The sequence below is a fragment of the Meleagris gallopavo genome, chromosome 11, assembly GCF_905368555.1.
Source record: "Meleagris gallopavo chromosome 11, MGAL_WU_HG_1.1, whole genome shotgun sequence".
NCBI classification, from domain to species: Eukaryota; Metazoa; Chordata; class Aves; order Galliformes; family Phasianidae; genus Meleagris; species Meleagris gallopavo.
This window is the reverse complement of record NC_139414.1, coordinates 14,599,584-14,624,140: the sequence shown is the minus strand read 5'-3', so window position 1 is coordinate 14,624,140 and position 24,557 is coordinate 14,599,584. Positions and strand designations below refer to the sequence as shown.

General features: G+C 41.1%; 1 protein-coding gene across 2 annotated transcripts in view; it reads right to left on the bottom strand.

Annotated features, from left to right (window-relative positions):
- Nucleotides 1–24,146, bottom strand: part of ARMC9 (armadillo repeat containing 9) — a 57,640-nt gene extending 33,494 nt beyond the window's left edge. Inside the window, exons 1-9 of one of the 2 annotated variants that reach the window (XM_010716794.4) lie at nt 23,982–24,146; nt 22,790–22,915; nt 22,082–22,252; nt 21,030–21,185; nt 18,247–18,339; nt 17,021–17,045; nt 12,863–13,020; nt 11,679–11,777; nt 5,584–5,619 (exon numbers count right to left, since the gene is read on the bottom strand). In XM_010716794.4, the coding sequence (XP_010715096.2) occupies nt 5,584–5,619; nt 11,679–11,777; nt 12,863–13,020; nt 17,021–17,045; nt 18,247–18,339; nt 21,030–21,185; nt 22,082–22,252; nt 22,790–22,915; nt 23,982–24,032 (915 nt within the window). In that variant the 5' untranslated portion in view covers nt 24,033–24,146. The remainder of the gene's footprint in view (nt 1–5,583; nt 5,620–11,678; nt 11,778–12,862; nt 13,021–17,020; nt 17,046–18,246; nt 18,340–21,029; nt 21,186–22,081; nt 22,253–22,789; nt 22,916–23,981) is intronic. The other variant, XM_010716795.4, reaches the window with a different exon arrangement.
- Between the last annotated feature and the right edge of the window lie 411 nt (nt 24,147–24,557).

Here is a 24,557-nt window from a genome sequence, read left to right as displayed (position 1 = left end):
ATTTCCCAGTGGAGACATACCATGCATTTCAGCACCCAAATGCAGTTTCAATACCAATTGTCTCAGACTTCCTGCTGCTATTAAAATATACCCATATACACAGCCATAAATATGTAAAGAAAAGCCTAGTGCAGACAGAAGGGATGTGGGACAGCATGCCATTTCTCAGAGGTTCTGCCTAGGATAAGCTCCATTTAAGCCTGGATATTTCTGCTTTGCTGCAGCGTGACTCAAAGCAAAGGAAGGCACCACTGCTGCACAAGACAAAGCTTAAAGATGTCAACACCATATAAAAGATGTCTTGTTTAATAAATATTTCTTTAGCTAGCACTAACTGTGCTTCATATTATGCATTTCAATGTCAACTACACGCCACATTCACAGAATATTCTGTGTCACCTTTTGTGTCGGTCTCACTACTCACTTTCTATGCAGTGTCTCATTACCATTTACGACTGCAAAACCCACCTCCTCTTCTAACCTAGCCTCTTTCAATGGGAGCTATATAATCAATGTCTATTGTCAGATTTAAAACGGAGGGATTTAGCAGACAAAAGGCATGCAGTGCCGCAGAGAATACTGAGTTACACCAGCTGACGTCTTCTTGAACGTGCTGGATTTCACCAAGCTCGTGGGTATTCTTCGTAACAGAAGGAACTGCTCTCTCAGATGTGAAATAAGCTTATACACACATTTCATGCTATGTTTAAGTCAATGAATGACTGGTACACAGTAGATAATTAACAGGTCACGCACTTCAGAATTAACCTGTCTTGACAGCACTCCTCGCATAACAATCTTTCTCAACCAGCAGAGAAATCTTTCAAATTATCATATATATTTAAATTGTTTTCCCCTCATTTAATTGCATTCACTTTTCTTAGCATTTCAGACCCAAGAGCATCAGTCTAGAACCTGTACATGGTGCAGGCTTTCTCAGCCTTTTGGTGTTACTGGGAAACAATCTGGACATGGTTTGTGTTACTTCAGGTTCGATGAGGCAAAGCAGACAGGAGGATTCTCAGGGCTGGCTGGTCCTTCACAGCACCTCCATTCAACCTGACTGACCGTGGGCAGCATCACTGGTAAGCAAAGATAATGCAACCACATTACAGGCAGAGACCTCCTTTCTTCATCTGCCTTTACACGATTGGAATTAGACATAAGTAAGCTAATCTATATCCTTACATATGGCAAACTGCATACTGGAAAGAAATTGGCTGGAGATATGTGTATAGCTCTGACTCAGCCATCAGAAGCAGACAATATTTAAGTGTGTAATTTGCTATCTCCGGGCCCCGATTTTCTTATCCAGAAGGCAAGGATACAGGCATCAGACTCTCCAGTGAGCTCTTCTTTGAGATCTACCAATGAGAGGCAGCATGCAAGTGCTACAAACTACTGTTTTGCAATTAAACAACCAAACATTCATGGCACAAACACCACAAAAAGGAAAACAAGAAAATTAGTGTTTGATTACAGCTGGACTAGATGATCCCAGCAGTCTCTTCCAACCTTAATCATTCTATGATTATGACACAGAAAAATTCTGCAAAATAGCAACAGCTGATATAATATAGTGACAACTCCACTATTTCCTAGGCTTGGGATTTCTGTAGGCCTGTATTTTAAGGAGTTCTATGACAAGAGGAATTGCTAGGGAATTATACTGCTTTCTGGTCTGTTCTAGAAGCTCCGCCATCCAGTTGCTCTCCTGGAGCTTGCAGGGCAATGATTTTGGGGTCTGTACTACTTTGGGACAAGCAATGAAGGTATCTCTGAGAGGTCAGCACCATGGGCTCTCCACCTACAGCTAACACACCATTCTAACACTTCACTTTAACTCCTGCTTATAAGCAGGGAGCCCTTCCCCACCTCACAAAACACCTTGTACCACTGGAGGGAGGGGCAGGATGCACGTCCACCACAGATTTCCCTCCAGGCTGCCCACCAAAGCATGTGCTCCTCAGCCTCACGTCTTCCACAATTCACAAGGCAGTTTATTTTTTTGTTTTCTTTTTTTTTTTTCCTTGTTCATTTCTGTTTCACTTCTCTGGTACTGATCAGAGACATCCCAAATCTCAGGATATTTACCTGCTTAAGCAAACCACGACACCATCTAACCCTCAAAAGCTCTGTTAAGTTCTTCACTTGAGCATTACTTTTATTAAAAGGAAAATCACACCTCAGACACAGCTGGGTACTGCAGAGCAGCTCCTGGATTTAATTAAAGCAAGAGCACTTTTAACACAACGAAGCCATATAATCTGGCCAGCATAAGAAAGACATTTCTTCACCAGTACGCAGCAGCTCCAACGCCAAGCTCTCACACATACTATTGCTGGCAGGAGTGTCAGTGCAGCCTTCATCTTCTCAAATCCCTACTATAGAAAGCAAAAGCAAGAGATTCCCAGCAACAAAAATCCGCCCTGTTACAAATTCAATCACAAAACTCCTTTTGTTTAAGTTCTTTGCAAATCTTTAGCTGAAAGCTTTTAAAAAACAGGCTTTCGTGTTGTAGATGAATGTGAAAACATGAAGTCTTCTAAATTTTTTAGGATCTAAGGGTTACATTTAGATGAGGAAAAAATTTATTTTTGTCTCAACTGATAAGAGTTTGGATTGCCTTCTCTAATGAAAGCTGGCATAATAGAATCCTGGTTTTTGATCCTCACAGATCTTTTACTCCCTTTCTTGTTGTTAGTTGTTAAATCTAAATGCTGAACCCTCGTATCTTGTCACTTCTGTGGCAATAGTGTCCAAGTTCTAACTGCATGGTGTTTGTGAGAGAGAAAGCAAGAGGGAGAAAGTAGGTGGGAAGAGAGAGTATTTGGGTGCAGGAAACTTGGATTTATTTATAACAACTACTTTAAATAATTGCACAAGATAAAGCGAAGCCATCAGCACTTTGCATTCATAGCTGTGACAGCACTCTACCAGAAATAAATTCCTACTATCCTCCAAGGCTAGTCAAACCATTACAATCTTCATTTCTGGGTGATGAATCCAAGGCCACAGACTGAAACTCAAGCAGCCAATGGCACTGTGAAAAGAGACCTTCCTCAATCTGCATCCAACACTCATCTCCAGACAATGCCCACATCAGCCAAGCTTTTATTGCTCCTCTTTATCAGCAGTTTCTCAGATTAAAATGATTTCTTGTCAAGAGATATCTTAAACTTAGTATTTCCTCTCAAGCCCTTTTCCTAGTCTTATCAGGTTAAATATTTATCCAACTTTTTGCCTAACACTATCCTGTCAAATGCTGGTCAGGGAATGATCATGAAGAACATACAATATATGTGACTTATGTGCAATACCCAGCATCAACGGATTTAATCTCAAGCAAAGTACTTTTCATGCAAAACCATAAGGCAGAGCCATTTTTCCATAATTAAACACATGCAGAAACCAGGTGTCTTAGGGAAAGAAGAGAAACAAACAAGACAACAGCCCAAGCATAACTCATTCTGGTAGGATCACGAGGTATGACTTATCCATGTGATGTTTCTTACCAAAGCCAAACCAGGTGCCATATTAAGCAAAGCAACTCTGTCACAGTGCAGATTAGCCACAGATGGCAGCCCGTCATTTTTGAAAGAAGCGATGCTTGAATATGAACAGCATGGAATAAAATAAAGAAGTTCAAAGGGAAAAATATTATATCAATATTTATAAAAGAAAACAGATGCATTTCATCTGCAAGCCAAAACCACAACTGAGCTTATCAAATGCTGCAGCCCCATATTCAAACCAACTCCACTTAACTATTTGATGTGTACATTCGTAATGTGCTGAAAGCTAAAGCTAAAAACCAGGTTCTGACCTCAGTTACCACTCTGAAAACGTGCTGTAAGGATTCACTGTAAATGCAATGCAGATTCAGAATTGATAATCAAAGATATGTGATGAATGTGTGAAGAGTAAAAACAAAGTTTGAGCTAAGGTGTACATATCATTAGAAATCACCAATGATTTCTAATCAGCTCATTTGTCACACACTAATGACAGGAGGACTGCTGCATGCAGCTTAGCACTGGTCAGGCACTGAGCTTGTGTAAGCTGGCAGGTCTCTACTGGGGTCGTGCAGATTTATTTCGTAAGATCTACAAATGTTTTAAATTATTTCTTCTCCTTACTTACACCAGAGATATGCTGTTATGAAAACTTCCTACTTGACACAAAAAATAGCTTCTACAAGAGACATGAAGGGTGCATAAAAAAGTCACACTGTAATGCTATATGACAATGTAATAGAAAAATAATGCTGTATATAAACAGTAAGGAGATGTTAGAGGAAACTGATCTATCTATCTAAGAAATACCCCAGAATTAGAGTCAGACAGCTTAAAAAAAAATCATAAACAATTCTGCATTGCAAGATAGTACGTTCTGCATTATATAAAGTTGTATGTTACTAAGGCTACCTGTATAAAGGCAGAACTTTTCTTTAGCAAAGATCATTTCATTCGTGTCCTCACATCTGTAAACAGGTTTTCTCAATCTTCAAACACATCATGATGAAAGAAAACAGAATGGTGAGCACCCAGCAAAGGGTGGCCAGTAGCACCTCTCACACCTGCAGTACCAGGTTGCTTGATACAGGTCATCTTTCAACACAGATGAACATATATTCGATATGTCAAACAAAAAGCACATAAGGAATAGTCTGTTGCATATGGTGATTATTTCTTCAAACAAAATGGCATGAAATTGGGAAGTGAGGAACACATTTGAAATAAAGTACAGTGTTCCTGGGAAGGTCAGATCTTGTTTTACTCAAGTTTAAAAAGCAACAACAACAAATGTGGGTGATTTTAAAGCAGAAAATTGACTGACATTTTTAGAATTGGTATCAATCACCTTTATGATTTGATTACATATTGACTTACTTAGAATTGGACTCATTTCCTCCCTTTGCAAAGAATGCACTGAGTATGGCCAGAATTAGATTCTTATGGCTTACTTGTAATATTGCCAGAATACAAACCTCCATCTGGGTTACAGAAGTTACAGGCAGTACACAGAATACTTTTACTTTTTTGGTTTCTAATGAAAAGGGGCCATTTTAATTGCACGGAAAAAAAAATATCATCTCTAACTGCAAAGCTACACTTTACAAATCAAAACTACAAACACATAAAATAAGACACACCTTTGATAAGCTGTGTTATCTCAAGCACTAATATCCATCAACCTGTTTACTCAAAGGTGTTGCGGGATCAGATAGCGTTGGCACACTTCAAAGACCTCACATTATATACACTGACGTTCACATGGAAGAAACAATTGCTTTCTGTACATTACAAAGAAGCTGTGTTTCACGTAAAAGTTGTGGACAAAGCTGAGCTTTTGTTGACATGCTGTGTTACATATACTACAAAGCCATAAGGTTACTGAGAACTTCTGTTCTCCATGCATAAATACCAAACCTTGCACATATTTTCAGCAGATATAAACCATACAGTTAATGTAATGAGTTAAAACACACAGAAAATGGTTACACATTATGAAATGAAGAGATACAAACAGCGACAGATTGCAGCAGGCAACGTGAAAGGATATAAAGATAGAGACACTTACATATCCGTCATCACAAGGGCTCATAGAGTAATGTCCCTTTATGGGCAAACAGGCACACATTAAAATAAAGAAGATTAAAAAAAAACAAGTTAACAGAAATAAATCACAGAGAAACGCACAGTCCTTAAAAAAAGTAATTAAAAAAAAATTAAAATTAGCTAAGGATTAACAGACCATTAGCTCTATAATGAAAAGTATAAGCACCTTCTTCTCCCATTCCACAAACCTGTGTGTTTTAAGACTGAAATCAGGGTGCATCACTTAGGACACATTCGTGTTCTCCTTCCAATACCTGGTGAACGTACCCAGTCTGCACATTACTCCATCATAACTGCTGGTTAGAATAGCTACATGCCAAGCACTGACACACTGCTGTGGATCTACAAATTCTATTGTTCACTACACTGAAGCAGCTAAAGAGATAAGTCTCAATGGACGTGGTTTTCTATCAGAAGGCCTCAGCTTATGAGAAAGCAGCTCTGAATTTTATCCATACTTGCTTTGGTTGAAATTTCTCACCATCACTTAATAAAAGCCGGGAGAAACAATGTGAGGTGTTTCAGGAATGTCATCTATTCCCCATCCCCAAAGGTTAAAAGCCTACATTAAGGAAAAGACCCTGAAAGGAAACCTACAATTGAGTTACTAAGGTAAAAATCAGCCATGATTCACGGTTTGAGTAGTTTAATATAAACATGCCACGTTCTCTTTACTGAGACTAATATACTTAACTGATTTAACCCAGACCAGGTTAGTATATAAAAAGAACAGTTGAATTCCCTGAAGTGAATGAGTATTTTAACTCTTACAAAGACACACACACAACGTTCCTGGCTAAGACAATTTAAAATTAAATTTAGCACAACAGATAACGTAGATAGAACACAATGAGTGAGCAAAAGAAACCAGGAGATGACCTCTGGTGTGATGAGATGAAATTTCACCAAATACATGACCTGAGCCAATGAGAATGTCCAGGACAGGCATCAGGACAAAGATGATACTAAAGGATTTGAGGATGACAATAGGAGAAGTTTGTGGAAATCTCTGCTAGTGACAGCACCTTACTTTAGGGATGAGGAATTTAACAAGTGAAGCAAAGAAGATGCCCAAGTTGTGGCAGGTGGCAGTTACATAGAGGAAGACATCACGTACTGTGTCAGCAGAGGAAAAAATTTCTCTTTGTTCACATTTAATGGTAGGTTTGTTTCTTCTCATACATAAGCAACATCATAAGAATCATCCCATGGACAGAGACAGAAAATAAATAAATACTTCATCCTAAGAAAAACTTAGTTAGACACTCAGATCTTCCTATGGAGATTAATTCAGCTAATTAGATCCACAAGCAAATATAACCAGACTGAACAGCAGCAAAAACATAATGAGTATTAATTCTATCCCATGACAGAGGAACAACCTATGCAATCAACTACAAAGCTTTCTAATCACAGAACCTCTTTCCGTGGGTAAGACTCATCTTGACATTGATGGAGACTGCACATCTGGGGAAGTACTCCCACTTCTTCTTCAATCCAAAGTTCGGAGATTCTTATTACATTAGGCCTAATCCAAGACATTTCAGGATGGTGTGCACTGTATGTGAATTGGAAAATCCATGCATGGGTTTAAGACTGAGCTCATGCTTAACAGTTACTCTGGATCAGGACAGAAGATCAAACCCAAGCTAGTAAAGAGAAAGAAACTGCTAGGCTTCATGCTGTGAATTAAGCTGACACAGCTGCAGGCAACAAAAGACTACAATCCATGCTTCTCACTCACCAGACAAATCAATATTAAAAGAAAAAGAAAATTGAAGTGTAGAGTTAACTCAAGCATATAATAAATAAAAGAGAAAGTGCCAAATAAATGCTTAAAAAATTAATCTCAAACTTATCGCTATTACCCACATTATTTCCTTGCCCAAACAAACATTATGAAGTCAGAGATATGATTAAATCTTCAGATGATTGTTGTCTCAACTTGTCAGAATGGGTGCTCTGACCTCCTGTTCTTAAATCCAGACATTTTCTGCTCCAACAGCTCTCTTTGCCTTCCTATCTTCCAGTACAGGAGCACACATGTCAAGCGACACGATCAAAGATGGGGATAGCCTTCAAAAAAGCCTTATGATAAAGTAAGACCTTACAGAAGCCTTAGAAAAGTCTCCACCTGTAACAGTGTACCACGGCCTCTATCCCTCTACCTGCATGCAGCAGATGCATCCTGTCACTGGGCTGCAGATCAGGCTCACCAGCTGCCCCACGAGGTTGCAGAGCTGGCAAGAAGCATACAGTTGCTTGACAAAAGAATGAGATTCAAGCCAGTTCATGGGAGAGCCCAAAGCAACAGCCAACACCAGCCACCCTCACTGAGAAAGATTTCATGGATGTGGTTACACCGAGAAAGTCTCTTGCTGGAGAAACATTATTGCCTCAAGTCTTGAAGTCAGACTGGTGCTGGGATTTGTTCTCCTGGTGTGAATTTATTGCAGTACGAAAGTGACAGGCCTCCAGCGACAGGAGACGAAGCAGAAAGCTGATGTTTGAACAGGAACAGCACACATTGGTAAGTGATACATACATGCTATCTTTGCTGTACTTTCAGAGCCTGAGACGTCATGGCTTTATGTTACACAGTGCCACATTCAGTGTCACGTCCCGCCTCTACCCTCAGATATTACAAATTGTTCACCCACTACAATGCTCTGGGAACAAAATAAATTTTACAGATAAGTAATGCTACCAAGGATATAATCCAAGGCACACTCTGTAGTTTCCTTGGGCAGAACTTCATTTGGATTACAGAGCAGGTACAGTCTACTTCCCAGTATATCCTAAAGCTACCAGTTGCTGCAGCTCATCCAACAAAGTACACTGTAAAGTCCAAGTACAACACGTCTCACAGTATGATGCTACAACCTGTTAGAAAGAGAATGCCAGCTGTGCACTAAGTGGCAGACCTTTAATTTCAACACGAGTGCAGAATGCCTCTTTGCCTGAAAAGCAAAGCAGATTCTTTCCCTCCTAAAAACAGTTTCTAAGTATACCTGTGCATTATATACCTCCAGGGCAGACATTAAAAACAGAGCAAATAAAAATTGAGGCATCACTTCCTAATTGCCTTTAAAATATTCACTACACAGCTAAGGCATGACTATGTACACATTCCTCAGAGCAGCACTGACAGCTTTAGCATTTCCTGCTCTCAGCACCTGCTTCCAAACTTGCACTGTCCCAGGTTGTGCCAGCACAGCTGAGTGAACACAACCATCCCTTCTTTCCAAACTGCATATTGCACATCTAGCCATCCCCTACATCTTGCCAATATAGTGAACCTAATGGTAGGGATGAGCGAAGGAGCTGCCCCTCTTACTAGTCTCCTCCATCTGCAGCTATGCAGGTGACTGTCACTTCATACAGTAGGGGTTCTGTGAGATGGAGTAGCTGGAAAGACCACACTTCAGTGCCTCTAATTAGTTATAAGCAAAAAGTGATGGGATCCTCCAACACAAATCCAGCACAGATGCTGCACTCATGCTACTACGTTGTCTGGGTCATGACGACTCTAGTCTTATTCCAAAACTTATGTGAAACCACTGAAGTGTAGAACAATAACATCTAAGTGTGTAACAACGAGGCATTTGGAACCCCTAATTAAAAAGTAACGGGATGCCTTAGTGACCCAGTGGCAAACACATCGGGTATGGCTTTCAGTCAGTCCCATCTGGCTTCATGGATCAACAGAGGCAGGGAGTGCTTAAAAGTATTTTGGGGCTATATATATGCTATATGTATTTATTATAATTACTTGTGTTTCTGCATGTTTGCTGTTCATGTATAGAAACAGAACTATTCACATGGGAAATAAACAAGAAAGTCTTATCAAGTAGGATAAAAGGACAAGATGGAGGAACCTGGTTATTATGCAGTTATGTTCTACAGTGAAGACTGTGATCGGTCCTGTCCCCACAGCTTGGCCAATGGCTCAGACTGCTTCAGTATGAGAGTCTGCTTATAGAAACAACATTTAAATTTCAACCACAGGAGCTACTATAACCCCACTGTTAAGGAGTGACCTGAACCAGTTGAGAAACCCTTAATCTAAACAGACTCAGTGCTATAGTTGTCCTGGTCTTTCCCTAGAGAACTTTGATGGTACAACAAGTGCCTCAAGTAGTGTGGGTAGGGGACCACTAAGATGCACTGAAATAGTTATGCTAGTAAAATCTAGTATAAAAATACTCAACTGTGCCAAGACAGCTTTACTCAGCTTAACCCAGCTAATTTGGGATGAAAAGGAGGCAAAATTTACTTTCAGGTGAAAACCCACCCCCATCAAAACTTCTTTCTCTGACCTGTCTACATAGCAGGAAATCACATTAACATTGCCATGTTGGCCTAAGTACAGTGATAAATGCATTTCCAGAGTTTTCAGAGACACTTTTAGAGAAGCAGGAGCAAACAAACATGATGTGTAAGGCTGACAATCATTTCAACACTGTTTAGTAGAAGGAAACAGATGAAGAATGGTTGAAAGAGATTCTAAACAGTCACCTAATCTGTCCTGGGGGAGCAGCCAAGTGTCAACTACTTCTGGTAAATCTGTTTGGCTATCTTGTTCTTACAAATGGTGACAGAGGTTCTGCCTGACACTCCATGTTCATAAAGTGTTGCTTACCCACTTCTTCAACGACCATTTATTGATCTTAAACTTCTAATGGACTTTTTTCACAGAGAATAAAACAGATGTCTAAACCTAAAGGCTACAGGGCTGCAGAAGGAAAGATGTTTTTGCTAAAAACGGCACAGGTGATGGGGAACAAAAAGACAAATGTATTCCACTCAGCTTTTATTGGCAAAGGTACAGCTTCAGCCACTTCCACGTACCATGCAGTGGATGAAAAGAGAAATCACCAACTTCCACAGGGAAGACAATTTGCCCTGTGCCTGCAAAAGAGCTCAAGAGATCGGAAGGTCATCTCATTACACAAAGAAGCAACTTGAAAGTGCAGAAGAAAAAGGGAAAATGAAACAAGCAAAAAGCAGGAACGTAGAGAAGAAGGCACGTGGCTGCACCAGGTGGCAATATGCAGATGAATGGGACACATGAAGCATTATCTTGGAAAGCTGCTGACAGGGAAAGTCGGAAAACCTCAAAAAATTGTTTTTAAGAAGAAAAATCGGAGGAGGGAGGGGAGGTTATAATAAGGCACAGAAGATGGTATAACCATGCACCAAGGACATGGCGTTTATCTGAGGAGAAAAGAATTACACACAGTCCCTACGGCTGAAGTATCTGACACAAATCCTGGCTCCTTTCTGAACCCCTGGAAAAGCAGCCTGCTGCAGCTACTAAGAGTGCATCACCTAAACACATTGCCAGTGCAAGATGGGAGTTCTGACCATTAACAATGAAGGAAGGGTATGTGAATGGAGAAGGAAGGAAAAAAAAACCAGGCATCCTGATTCGCTTATTGCTAAGATCAAAGATCTTCAGATATGGAGCTAAGCCCATTGTGCAAATCAACAAGGTGGCTTAGAATGGCCACCTGTGTTTTTTTACAAAAACACAGTCCTCCCTTCTGCTGCTTCTCCTCATGTGTTCTCATTATTCTGCCTGATGCTCCTTTTTTACATGGTAATCCCAATTTGCTCCGAGTTTTTAGGAGAGTCCCTCACAGCAGAAAGGAGTACATGTGCAGAGCTGAGAAATACCACTTCTTCTTAGCTAAATTAAAATTGCTTAAGATGTGCCATCAAATCACACTTAGGACATCAGTTTATTTTTTTAAACATTCAGTTAGCATCTTTAGCATGTACACGGCCCACCGTGCTATCGTAACAACAGAATTCATCATACCTACACACCTGTGGCTGCATAACCATCATTCACCAGCATGTAAGATCAACAAACTCTTATGTCATATTTTTACGCAAACTTGAACACATTATGTTTCACCTTTCATTAATTCAAATATGGGTATTGCATTGTATATTTCCCCCCCGAGTGGTACTTAACCACCGTGGGGGAAAAAAAAAGCCAAAAACACAACACAAGCTAACCACAAAAGCTCAGTAAACACCACCACTTACCGTTCCAGGCCTTGTAAAGTCAATACTTTGTGCTACGCTTTGTCTCATCTGATTGCTGAACAGGCGAACACAAACACTTTGAAGATATTCTGGTGTGATCTACAAATCAGGAAACATAATAAGAGAACAAGATTACATAACACTTACACTTTCTACCAGACAAGTCTTCATGTAATCTTTTTTGTCTTTTTGAAGGCCAGAAATCACATATTCGAGACTCATCAAAGCAAGAGCAAGGTATGTACTGAAACTACTGTTTGGTTCAGAAATTAAGAGAACTGTAAACTCTCTTCATTGGGAAATAAATTAAGCCTTCCAGAACTTGCATTAAGCACTTTCAGAATTTAGAGAAAAACTAAATTTGTCACATCAGTGCTTGCATGTAAGTTCTCCTCAGTCAAGAGGTGAGTTCTCCAATAGTAAGAAACACCTTTCCATTTTTCACATAAGCAACAATCTATTGAAATGTTACCTATCTAAAGAGCAGAACTTAAGTCACAGTTGTACAGAAGAGGAAATAAACATGAGTTATGTTTCCCTTTGAAGCAAAGTTCTCTACTGCATCTCAGTGGGTTTAGGTTTTTTGCTGTCCAGAACATATGAGAGATTATAGGAAAGGAAATTGAGATGCTTCTGATATTCATAGACATATAGCAAGAAAATAAAACCCTTCAAATTCATAATGCTGTAATTTCAGCATTATTTTACCCAGTGTTCAGCTCCACTCTGGACTCAGAAGTGACAGAAACCAAGAATATAACGAAAGAGCACCATCAGCTGGACACATTTGGGAAGGATCAAACAACACCTTCAGTTGATGAGAGGAAGTACATAGAGACATTTCAGCACACAGCACAGGAACTCCAAGGTCATTCTTCCTGCTAACAACTCACAGCTCCCTTAAAAGCATCTAGAGGCTGTCACAAGAATCCTCCTCAATGTCTGTCACAAGAATCCTCCACAGGTTATATTGAACTTGAAGTACAGAGGTATTCTTGCACAAAAGATGAAGCATAAAATCACCTTTGTATAAAAAAAATACCCAACTTCTCCAGTCACATAGATGTGTGGCCCATGTGGTACACTGAATAACCCTTTCACCTCTCATGCCCATTTATTTTACCAATTAAATTAACAAGTTCAGCTTAGCAGTGAAGCAAATAGATATCCGAGTCAGCTCTCACCATTTTGCCATTGACTGTGGCCTCCAAGGAATCCACAAGCTCTGCAGTGACCCCAATGAGATTATGGTAGTCTGCTTGCATTTTGTTAAACCGCTTCAGGTAGGTCATGGTCCTGTGCTCTGACTCCACTAATTGTTGATGGAGATGTTGCAATGTTTCTGTCAAAATAATAATGAAAAGGAAATAACATCACCTTCAGCAGCAAAAGAACCAAGAAGCATTTTTATTTAGTGCTCTGAAGAGACAATTTCTCGTCTTGGTTCTGAACCATTCTTTCTGGAAAGATAAAGGGCAAACCTTCCTGTATCACAGAACTGCTGAGAAACATAACTGATGCACGTAGAAAACTTTGGGATCTTCAACTGAAGAATGCTACAGCAATGTAAAGTTCCACAGCACAGTTAATGCTCCGTGTTTAAAAATAAAGCACTAAGCTGAATACCTTGCAGCTACGACAAACAAGCCGTGGAGAATGCACGCATAGTTATTTGCAAACAGAACAGCCCCTTGCCATTTACTCCCCTGCTCTCTGAACTCAGCACAAACCTCTGCTTTGTTCTACAGTGGCTGGCACACAGATGGCAATCATCAGCAGAGGGAGGAATGCAGAGTGGTGGATCAGCACCATGGCTATCTTGCAGAGCCTTCTCAAGCTGTCTTCTACTATGATAATCAAGCTATTCTGCAGGCAGAGATATACTAATTATGTACAGATACCTGCTAAGGAACTCTGCAGAAAGTAGAGTTGCAATGGACACATGGACTTAGGAGACAAAACTGCCAAAAATACTCAAATAGAACTGCCCACAAGACTCGCATTATAAATGAGAAAGGTACATCATTAGATAGCTCTATGAATTCTGATGTTGGAAATTGCTTTAAAATCCTGTCTTCTAGATTGTTAGGGTTTCAGAAATAAGCTGCTTCTATCCCACCTATATGAAAATCAATAGATGGCAGAACAGCTCATTTTTACCCTCAGAAAATTAAGTGAGATGATCTTTGCAATGGGATCTTTTAGAGAAAAAAGTGCATTAATGAACTAAAAAGCTTTCCTATAAATTTACAGTCTTAAAATAATGCACGGAATACAGAGAATGTACATTTTCTTGCTTTTCATAAGGAGGATTTCCAGTGATGAAAATCTGTCTTTCAACTATAGGGAGTATAACTACATACACTAAACTCAGGATAACTCAGAAACGTTGAGTTAAGAACCAGGTCCAACATACCCCTGGTCTGTTAAATCCAGGGATTATCAATTATAAACATGGGCCTTTACTGAGAAAAGGCAGTCAAAGAGAGGAATCAAAAGTCATGACACATCTTGCATTTTTTACATCACTATCTTCTCAAACAGTAATTTTACTAAAAAAGGCAAAGTATTTCATGAAAGTTTCTCCTACTAACGAGGCAGGAAGCTGTCACTGTGGGCATGTAACTGACCCACGTGCTGACAGCTGCAGGAAGAGCTGGGCCTACGTTGCCCCTTGCATTCCTGTCGTATTCTCATAATCAATACCAGCATAGGAAGCTAACAGTCTAGGTAAAAAACACTATCTACTTGCTAGCTTAAAATATGAAATCATCATAACCTGAGTCAGAATAGGAAAGATGCTTTTCAGAGTCACCTCTGAATGAAAAGCACCTTTCCATCTAAGTGACCTTGCAGCAAGGATCAAACCGCACCTGTAACAGGAGGCACAGAGTCACACAACACATTTGCCTTCCTTTTTTTTCCTCTCTCTGAATACAGATGAATGCTTCTACTGCCATCTTATCATAAGCTAAGCTTAGAGAGGAATAAAGAAAGGTTCAGACCTAATAAGCATTATTTATATGCAAGAGGAAAGGGTAGGCAATAAAGGGCAGATGACTGATTTCCTGCTGTAGGAAGGTACAGCACACAGAAAAGCTACTGACTTGAGCCAAATGAAGATTAGGCATCTTCTGAACTTTTGCACGTTTCTACCTGTTTTCTTGACTTGCATGTAATCGTGTCTGTTCATTTGCCAAGTCTTTTTAATGTCAAGACTCCAGATCCTCTGAGTAACCAAGGAGTTACGCACAATTCTACAACAAGCTTTTCTCTCAAAGCCAGAGACTGGTTGTTGTTCTCTATGACAATTCACCTATGCCTAAAACACGCTTCCTGAACTTGTGCTCGCTCTCCCCATCTCTCTAATATCTGCCTATCCTCACAGCCTCTGCTAGAAGCAGACTCTGGCCAAGCTGAGCTCCCAGATGCAATGCAGTGGAGATTGCAGTAGAGCGTGGAGCTTCAGTGCCCTGCAGCTGCTGCCAGCTGAGGTGCCCTGGTGTCTGGCACAGGATATTTTGCCCCAGGGAGAGGCAGGAGCTGCCTCAACTCCTAGCAGCTCACCTCATTTCTATCGATTACAATCGATATTTGGAACAGGCATATTTCCTTGTTAGCAGTCATTTGGCATACAGTAAATCCTGATAGAGGCACGTTGTGCCTAACACGCTTCTCCCATTCTCCACTTCCCCCCAAGTGGTGGAAGATAAGCTGTGAACTCATGCACAGATTTGTAATGAGGGAACAGAGGGGACAGTAGCTGAGCACTTTCCAAACCCTTCCTTCCCTCCATCCCAAAGGATGCACGGAAAGCCTGAAGCTCTCGTTAGGTGTCAGCCTTTCTGCAATTCTCTCCCTGCCGAACTGAAAACATCAGGGTGAGCTGTAATTTCAGCACAGCTGCCACACAAGCGGCCTTGGAAGTCATAAAGCTGGTAAAGGGTTTTGTAGCAAACAGGCAAAGAGTCAGAGACTGCAGCAGGTTGAACAGGAAAGGTGCACACACAAAACTCTCCAGGACGCCCTCCAAAGAATCTGCACCATCCCACCCTAACTTGAAGTGCTTCAGCACCTGAGATTAATGACTGGCAACTATTCACTAAAGGCCATTTAAAGGAATTTTCACCATAGTGCTCTCCATTCATCTGTCACCTATCCGTATTTTGTACATTTCTCCTCCACAGAAAAAACAAACGTTCTCCAGTGGTGAGTCTGCACTGCGGATCCCACACTATCTGAGAAGCATCATGCAGAACTAACCTCTCACACCCCATAATTTCACATGATACAAGCCTCAGATAACCTTTACAAAAACTCCAGTCCTACCCAAACATTAAGGCACACAACAGAGCTGCCAATTAAGGCTGTGTGGATTCAATTCCATGACAATGGGAAAAAAAGTGACTTTTGGGAAAACAAAATCTGCAAAGATCTCTTTAATACTCAGTTCAAGTCCAATGTAATCTACAGCACAACATTAAAGAAAATACCTGGACCTCACCGTGGGAGATGAACCTCATTTTCTTTCTAATTCAATCTATAAAGAATAAATCCTTGAGGGAAAACTGCTTTTCCTAATAGGAAGAGTAATTTTAGGAACACAAGCTGGGCTCATACAAATCCCTCCCAATAACTGAACAATGAAAGCTGAATGAAAAAAAAAAATGAATTGGCTTAGGAACATAAATCCTGTTTATTGATTTTTAAAAGCCACTTCAAGTGGCATCAGCATCTAATGGGGCTTTGTTCTGAAATACCACTTTTAGAGGACCCCCCATTATTTTGTCACATAAGTGTTCATGAGCAATTTGTCTAAAAACACATCAGAGAATTGTGCCTAAATTAAGATGTTAAATTAAGAGATCCTTAGGAGACACTAAACTGTACTATTTTAAGAGCTTAAACAGGATAAGCAAAAGGGAACAAAAATCTACTTTCTCTATGAAGGTCTGACAGTCTACAGGAGAACTGGCTGAGATGTGAAGTCTACAAGATGCAGACAGGCATAAGCAGGTGCTGGAAACAAACCTGAGGAGGCTTATTCTAACTAAAAACAGAGAGCTGGCATGCACTTTGTGCACTCACTTGTTTTTACCATAATTTTATTTCAGGACAGAACAGATATAAAACACAAATCCCATCCTTAGCCCCTCCAGCCCCAGTTGCACACATGGCTGTGCTCAGCCCTGCAGACCTCCAGCAGACTTGCACTGAAACAGGAGTGTGGATTTCAAAGGATTTGTTGCCATGCATCCAAGAGCTTCCCTGTCACTGTAGGCCTACTTTCCACTTACAGCCCCTAATAATACATACTATCCTTATCACATCTCAGCATTTACCTTTATTGCACTGTCCATTCTCCTTCTGTTGTATGAGTTGGAGCTGTTCAGGAAAAGGCAATTCCTCTTGCACAGAGAAATCCAACCACCTGGTAAACCCAATAAACCCAACCAAACCAGAGATTCCCACAGACCCAGACAACAGCCAAAGCACAATGTGTTGTAGAAAAGCAATAATAAAGGAATCAATAAATACATACAAATCTTAAGTGCACAACATGCATGTTAGATAGGGACTTCTTGCTGGCCTTTACACATACCACATCCAACTCTGAAGATCTGGTGACTCCAGACTAAATATATTAACTATAAATATCAAAAGTCAAACTGCTGATTACATATGAAATCAGCATACTAATATGCAAATGTTGTAGGCCAAGTGATTAATTTTTACACCAAAGAAATACTCAGGGTTCAGTTGGAATCCAGTCCATTACTCCATGAAGAGGAATAATAAGAGAGACAATTTTCTCTAACTGTTCTGTGTCACACACACATACATACACAGCTGTGATATGGAAGTGAAAGCAGACTGTTTTGATTACTGCTCCTCACCCTGGGGAACAAACAAGAATGGTACAAGACTAACATTTCCAGCTCAGTACCACTCTGCATGATGTTTTAGGATGGGGTACATAATGAGGATTTAAACTTTATCTGTTAGAAAAGAACAAAGCCAGAAACAAAGATTCCAGTTCAGTTCTCTCTGCCTTACCCTCAACTATCCTGACCAAAAATGGAGAAGGTAATCTTGTCACACAGCAAGTCAGTCTGCAAATTTAGGTCTGACAACACAGCTCAAACAGTGTCATTGGAAGAAAAATAGCCTGAAATGCAACTCATTTAGTAAAATAGTAATCTCTGGAACCCTTAAGGGTCCTGGAAAACACTCAGCTAGTCCCTGAAATGCTAACTGAAAAGACTGAGAGCTTTAAAAACACAAAAAAAGGAGTCAGGTTTGGGACAGCCTGGGATAGCATGCAAACAAAAAATGGTCACACGAGAAACACGTAGCTTCATATCCACCCATATATTGCCTTTACATAACTTTTTAAAAAAGGTTTTCTTAAATATGGAATATAAACAATGTTTCCTACCATAAAAGACATTGAACTGTAATGCTTCTGCAATTGCATAATAAATCTTCCAGCATATTCTTCCAATAAATCACACTGCCTCTTTACAGTAATTCTAATGATCTTCAAAGTATTTTCTCAAAAGGATACAAATAAAGTGAGAAGCCTGGGAGTCTGGCTGGCTTTGAGAGTCAGACACAGGAACTTTTCTAATCTTGTCCTTAAATCCAACGTCCAAGAATCCTTCAAAATAAAAACAAATGATGACAGCTGTTCACCAAATATGTACACTTTGCTGAAAGTACTGCTTGGATCACATCAACCTTCCATTAGTAAACAAGGCAGCTAACACTGTAGTGAGATTTTTCTTTGCTGTACTGAACCAAATGTGTTAGCTGACTACCCCCAAAAGTACATCAAGGTGGATTTAATATTATTTCATGACTTCTAAAATTAAGACTTAGCTTCAGTTCAAGTTTAAAAGTTGTAGTATCATTGCATTACGTGCATATGCAACAACTGTTTTTCAACTAGGAGCACCTTTAAAATATAAGCACTTGATAAAAAGGTAGTATGAATGTCACATTTTTAAAATAAAGTACCAAATGAACCACTTCCCATTCTTCTGTTCTCAAAAGGAAAGCAATGAAGTCATCATTTACTCCCAGTAAAATCTGGGACTTCACTCCCTGCCCACAACTACTGGGAGCATCACGACGTGACATCAGTGACCAGTGCACAACATTTCCAAGTTGGATTTGGAGGGGAAAAAAAACCAAAACTCCCATGAAAAGACAGACCAACACATCAATCACAATGGAATGCTGTCTGACACAGTGTCTCTTACGTGCAGGAAAACAAGAGTTAAGGAACACAAATACTGTGTCTAAGAATTCACCAATTACATTTTTCTTGTATTTCAAACCATTAGTTCTGCTGGTTTCTGCTTGGCTTAAAACAGATTTAAAGCCAACAGATGAGAAGGAAGTATCTTCCAACAAGTGAAAAAGCAGTACAATCCAACAAGTAGCAGGAGCTTCTTAATTTACTGCTGTATATGTACACATTGCAAGCTGTTCTTGCAGCTCAAACTCGCCCATATTTCACCAGGTTGGATAGCATACAGTATTTCCTTGCTGCATTCACCAATTCAGAAAGAAGCCACTGGTACACTACAGGATGTCATATATTACCAAAGGAACCGTGTCTGTTACAGAAAGAAGTGTATATTATTTTTCAAGATATATTAACAAACAGTTAGGAACTCTGGCTACATAAAGCATGAGATGTCTGAGAAGAAAGGTGCCATAAGAACACTGCTTAGTAGAGGAGTGACTCACTGCTGTTCTTTCTCAAATGTAGAACAACCTGTGCTTCCACTCTAACACACGGTCACACAGCCAGTTGTACAGTTCCCACAAGAAAACATGAGTGGCTGTGGACTGAGATGGGTACTGAGTTACTATGAATAAACCAGAGGATCCTGTCTTAGATAAAGTATTAAAAAAAATAATCTGCTAAGTGTAATTAAAAGAGCAGTCGTTGCCCAACACTGAGGTCAACCAGCACATCTCATTATTTATAGCTAGTCCCAAAGGAAAATTGCAGTACATGCCTTTTTTGGTGCTAAGCTGGAGCTCCTCATCAGCTGCTACATCCAAAGTCAGCCCTAGGCAAGCATCACTTGGGCTCTGATTTGACATTAAGAAGCATGTGGCTGAAATACAGGCTAAGAACATCCCCTCCCACCACCAGGACTGTACACAGCTCCTCAGGTGAGCTAGCACAGCTGCCCAGGTGGGAGGGCAGTGAGGCACAAGCACACAGCTCTGCAAAACACTGCACATACTTTACTGATAAGTGTACATCTGTGCACATACATACATGGGAGCTCTATACACACATTCGTCTGCAACAAAGCAGTTCAATTTCTTGATCCAGCTCAAGTGCTACAGCATAACCAGCCGTTTGCTGCATAGATAAGAAGTCAGCACAATTTTTCAGTACACAAACAAGCCACCAGTTGGTGGAATGGGTGAAATATCCTCTGCAGGAACTGCCACCGCTTCATAATCACAGCTCTGGGCAACATCTGTAAGCACCCCCCTACACGCTGCCCAGAGCACTGTCAGTGGAGGGAGTTTTGTTACCCCTTCATCCACAGAGGAATAGTTGGTCATCATGAGACTTACAGGAGTGCACCTGGAGGTGAAAACATATTTTAAAGTTCAACCACTAACTTTTACACTCGTTTCACCTCACATGTGCGTGCCTAAGAACTGAACCCTGACACAGCCAAAGGCAAAGGCTAAAACACAATTCACACAAAAAAACATTAACCAGGAAAAATACCTATGGCAGCAGTCATGAAACCACTAAACACAGCTACACTTTTCTAGCACGTCTCAGAGAACACTGACTTGTTATCTAAATTAAAAGAATCACATCCTCAATTTCTGTAATGGGAAGATTACTTAGCTACTTGACTTTCTCTTTTCCACATTAAATGAAGCTGAATGAAACTGTGTTAGTTTCCTTATACCTACCTATCATGTTTTGAAACCAAATTATACATACACAGATAGTGGGGTATCCTGGGCAACATCCTCAAACCATGGAAGTGGAATTGAACTACTCTGTAGTGATTCCCATAATTCTCACATATTTCAGTGTTGTGTGGAAAGGAAAAGATACAAAGCCAGCACACCAGCAAAGATAAAATTCATTTAAGATTTTACTCTGTTATCGATAGCACCCTCACAGCCCTTCCTCCATCAAATACATGTTATCTTATGATTGTACAGCTGTAGTAAAAGGAAACAATAAAAGCAATTACCAAATCAAACATCATCCAACATCTGTCATCCCATGGGGAAAAAAAAACAACACAAAAGCAACATAATAAATATCATCTCAACGAATCACAGACTTACCTGGAAAAGTTCTTTAAATGAAGGATGCACCATAGGGTTGGGAACAAAAGGCAAAGCGTAGAAGGGAAGAAACTCTGTAGTCTGGCTTAGGGCAGCTCCTTTTGTTTCCAAGTATGCTTTAAAATGAGAAATTCTTTCTTCAAGTTCAGCTTTGTCCTAAGAAAGAAAGTCACACATTTATTTAGAAGATTGCCATTCTGAACGCGCTATAAAGTGTGTAAATGTAACAAAACAAGAGAGGGACAAAATTGCCTTTCGAATGTCCATTCTACCTGCCCACTTTTTGACAGATACTTAAAGCAGTGTCACTTCCATGCTTCAGGCTGAGAGAAGATATCTACCTGACTTTAGACATGCTTCATTTCAGTGATAACTGCAGCTGAAAAGATCCAGTCACACTGTGTCAGGAATGAACAGAGGGAAGAAATCACTGAATCAAAATCCACATTCAGCATGAGAAGCAAGAGGGAGTAAATTTTTTTTTGCCATATATATTTAATTTATTTCAAGATCTTCAAAATTAGACTAGTACTAAATTCAGAAGAGAAATTGTTAGAAGTTATATGCATTACAATAAGTTGTTCTCAAAGCCACTGATAACCCTTATTAATAAAAGTCTTCTAGTATATTTTATTATGCCTTACAGTGAACTCTCTGCTATCTGTGGACTTACTGTTGAGAGACTGAGTGAGCTTGGATCCAGAGGCTGTATGATGAACTCCCATGGCGTCATGTTCAAGCCAGCACCCCCAGTAAGTGTACTCCTATCCTATCCAGACCTACCCTACATTTGTTAGAGGTGTGAAAGTAACAGTACACTGGTATTTTCCAAATCAAAATATTTCAGGAGCTCCAAGATAAGGACACTTCCAACTTCTATTTCTCTGCTTCCCAAATCAGGGCCTGCTTTCAACTAAAACACAGGCTACTGCTCAAAAGCAGGATCCGTATTCTGAGATTTCTTAAGAAGCATCCCATTTTCATCCAAATCAAAGCCAAATATACCAATAAAACAAAAGCAATCTGAAATTCAGACTGTGAAATAAACTTACAGGCTTTCCCACAGAGTGTTTTAGGAGGTAGGTGGCAAAATGTACATGAAGATAGAACTCTAGCTTCTGAGCAACTGGTTCATTGTCCCGGACTGAAGATGAAACGTGCTCCTCCCAGAGCTGGAAGAAAGCCTTCTGCTCACCATTGTCAAATGCTCTGAGCAGATCTCTCTGAAAAGGCACAAGCACTCAGTCAAAACACAAACACAGAAGAGCTGCATTTTTCAACCACAGAAAATGAAGGATCTAAGTGACACCTGACGTTTCTAATTAAAGCTTTATCCCAAATCTCCCACCACTCAGTGACCAGCTGAATATTCTTTCTCAAGCTGTCTCTAATCTCTCCAACAGCATGAATCAACCTTCATAACATGAACCAAAGAATTTTCAAGCGTCTGGGGACTCATCTTTACCATAATGAAAAAATGAATGCCTACAGTGTCTGAAAATCAGCCTTGCTGAAGTACGTCAATCTGAAAAGCTAAAGTAGTCCAAACCTACTGCCTCAGGTTCAAAGGGACTGGAGCTCTGCAAAAAACAAAATCCAATGCTTCCTGCACTAGAAGAAGAGTGCTTGCAGCCTTCTCCAAACTAAACAAGAATGGGTTTAGACTTCAGATCATGTCACTGTTGTAATAATTCACATGGTGTTAGGTGGACTTTGGCTGGTTTGAGTGTTACTCAGAATAAGTGCAAGTGATGCATTACCTGAACAGGAATGGCTTTTGAATTTCTCAAGGAAACACCTGCTGTTTTAGGTAGTGACTTCCCTTTTATTTTGCATTCCTTTGCAAATACCTTCACTGTTTCTTCAAATTCAGCAAAATCCAAATACTACGAGATAAAAACATAGAGAAATGATCATTTTTAGATGATTAATGCTTCAAAGAGAGACCCGTGAATTGCCAAAGTCCTCTGAAGTTTCTCGGTAGCACAGTCCCTGAATGCTGAATGTCTGCATGAGAACAAACTAAGAACCATGCCTCACATGCTGGGAAAATGCTGCTTCCCAGGTAGATTACCTTCTACATCTTCTACAATAGTACTCGCAACCACTTTGAAAGAATTATGCTCCCCAATTTAGATGGTAACTTCATTCAAACAAGAAAAAGAACCAAATTCCACTGCTGCAGCACCTCAGCTGAATGAGCAACGCAATAACTTCGTCGCAAACAGTGTCCTCAGGGGACAGAATTCTTAAGCGCGATCCTCATCTTCACAGCAGCACTCACACACAGCACAGGCACTCCCAGCCACTCACATCCGAGGCTGCAGATGCCAAATCAACGGCCAGCTGAGCACCGTTCTGAAGAGGAGATCAGCGGCCTTCTGCCTTCCTCCCACCGCGTACAGGCACCGCATCGCACACCTCCCCACCTCGGGAGCCTCAGGCACTGGTTAACGAGGCGAGAAGTCTCGCATTGCATTTCATCTCGCAAACTTGAATATGGCCACAGGGAAGAGAAATAATTTGCTTCCTGCGTTGTTAACATAAGCGATGCTATATTAACAGGTACTTAAAGCTGCTTTTAGATTTGCATACTGAGATACAAAAACGATTTAGGCTTCAAATTGTTTTGCTGCTTGGTAGAATCGTTAGACTTCCAACACGCAGCCCGCACAAAGCTGAGCACAGCAGCTCCTCCTGCCTGCCCCTCCACAGCAGCTGCCTGCGGAGCTCTGCAGCCAATCCGGTCACACAGGCACACGCCGCGGGCACTCGGGGCGCTGGCGGCAGGACGATGCGAGCACCCGACAGGCAGCGCTGCCACTCGGATCTCCGGAGCAGCCCGCTTCGTTTGTGGCTGCAGCGAACACGCGGCCGGATGGCAGAGCGCCTTTTCAGCGCCTCGCTCCCCGCTCGCTTCAGCGAAAGGGAAGAACAGAAGAGGGCACCAACCTCTCTCACCAGTCCCAGTAACTCGGCCTCGTAAGCCAGCACGTCGCCCATCGCTGAGCGGCACCGCCGGCACGGCAACGCTGCCGCGGCGCGGCCTACCCGACAGCCGCCTCACTCGGTCGCCGTGGCAACCGCGGCCGCACGCCCCGCCCTTCTCCTGCGGCACGTGATCGCGCTCAGCCAATCGCAAGCGGAAAGTAGAATCACTTGACAGGGGTGGTGGCTTCGCGGCTGCGGGACGCATATGCTAGCAGCAGAAGGATCTATCAGCAGCGGTGTTCTAGCTGGGATGCTGGTCTCGTCTGTGCGGCCTTGTGCCCCTGTGCCCGCACCTTTGCTGGGCGAACACACCCTCCCCACATCCCCACCCCCGCAGCCAGGCGCAACGAGGCACCGTCTGTCTTTAAAAAGCCGCAAAAACAGACTGCAGCGCTCTGCGTTCGCCCCAGCCTTTGAACCGCAGCCTGACAGAAGCAAAAACTGAGCTCACCAGACGGCTCGGAGGCTCTGCTCTCTCCTGAGACCGTTTCCCAACCCAACTTAACTTTCCAACACTGCGCTCCAGTATGAATGTGG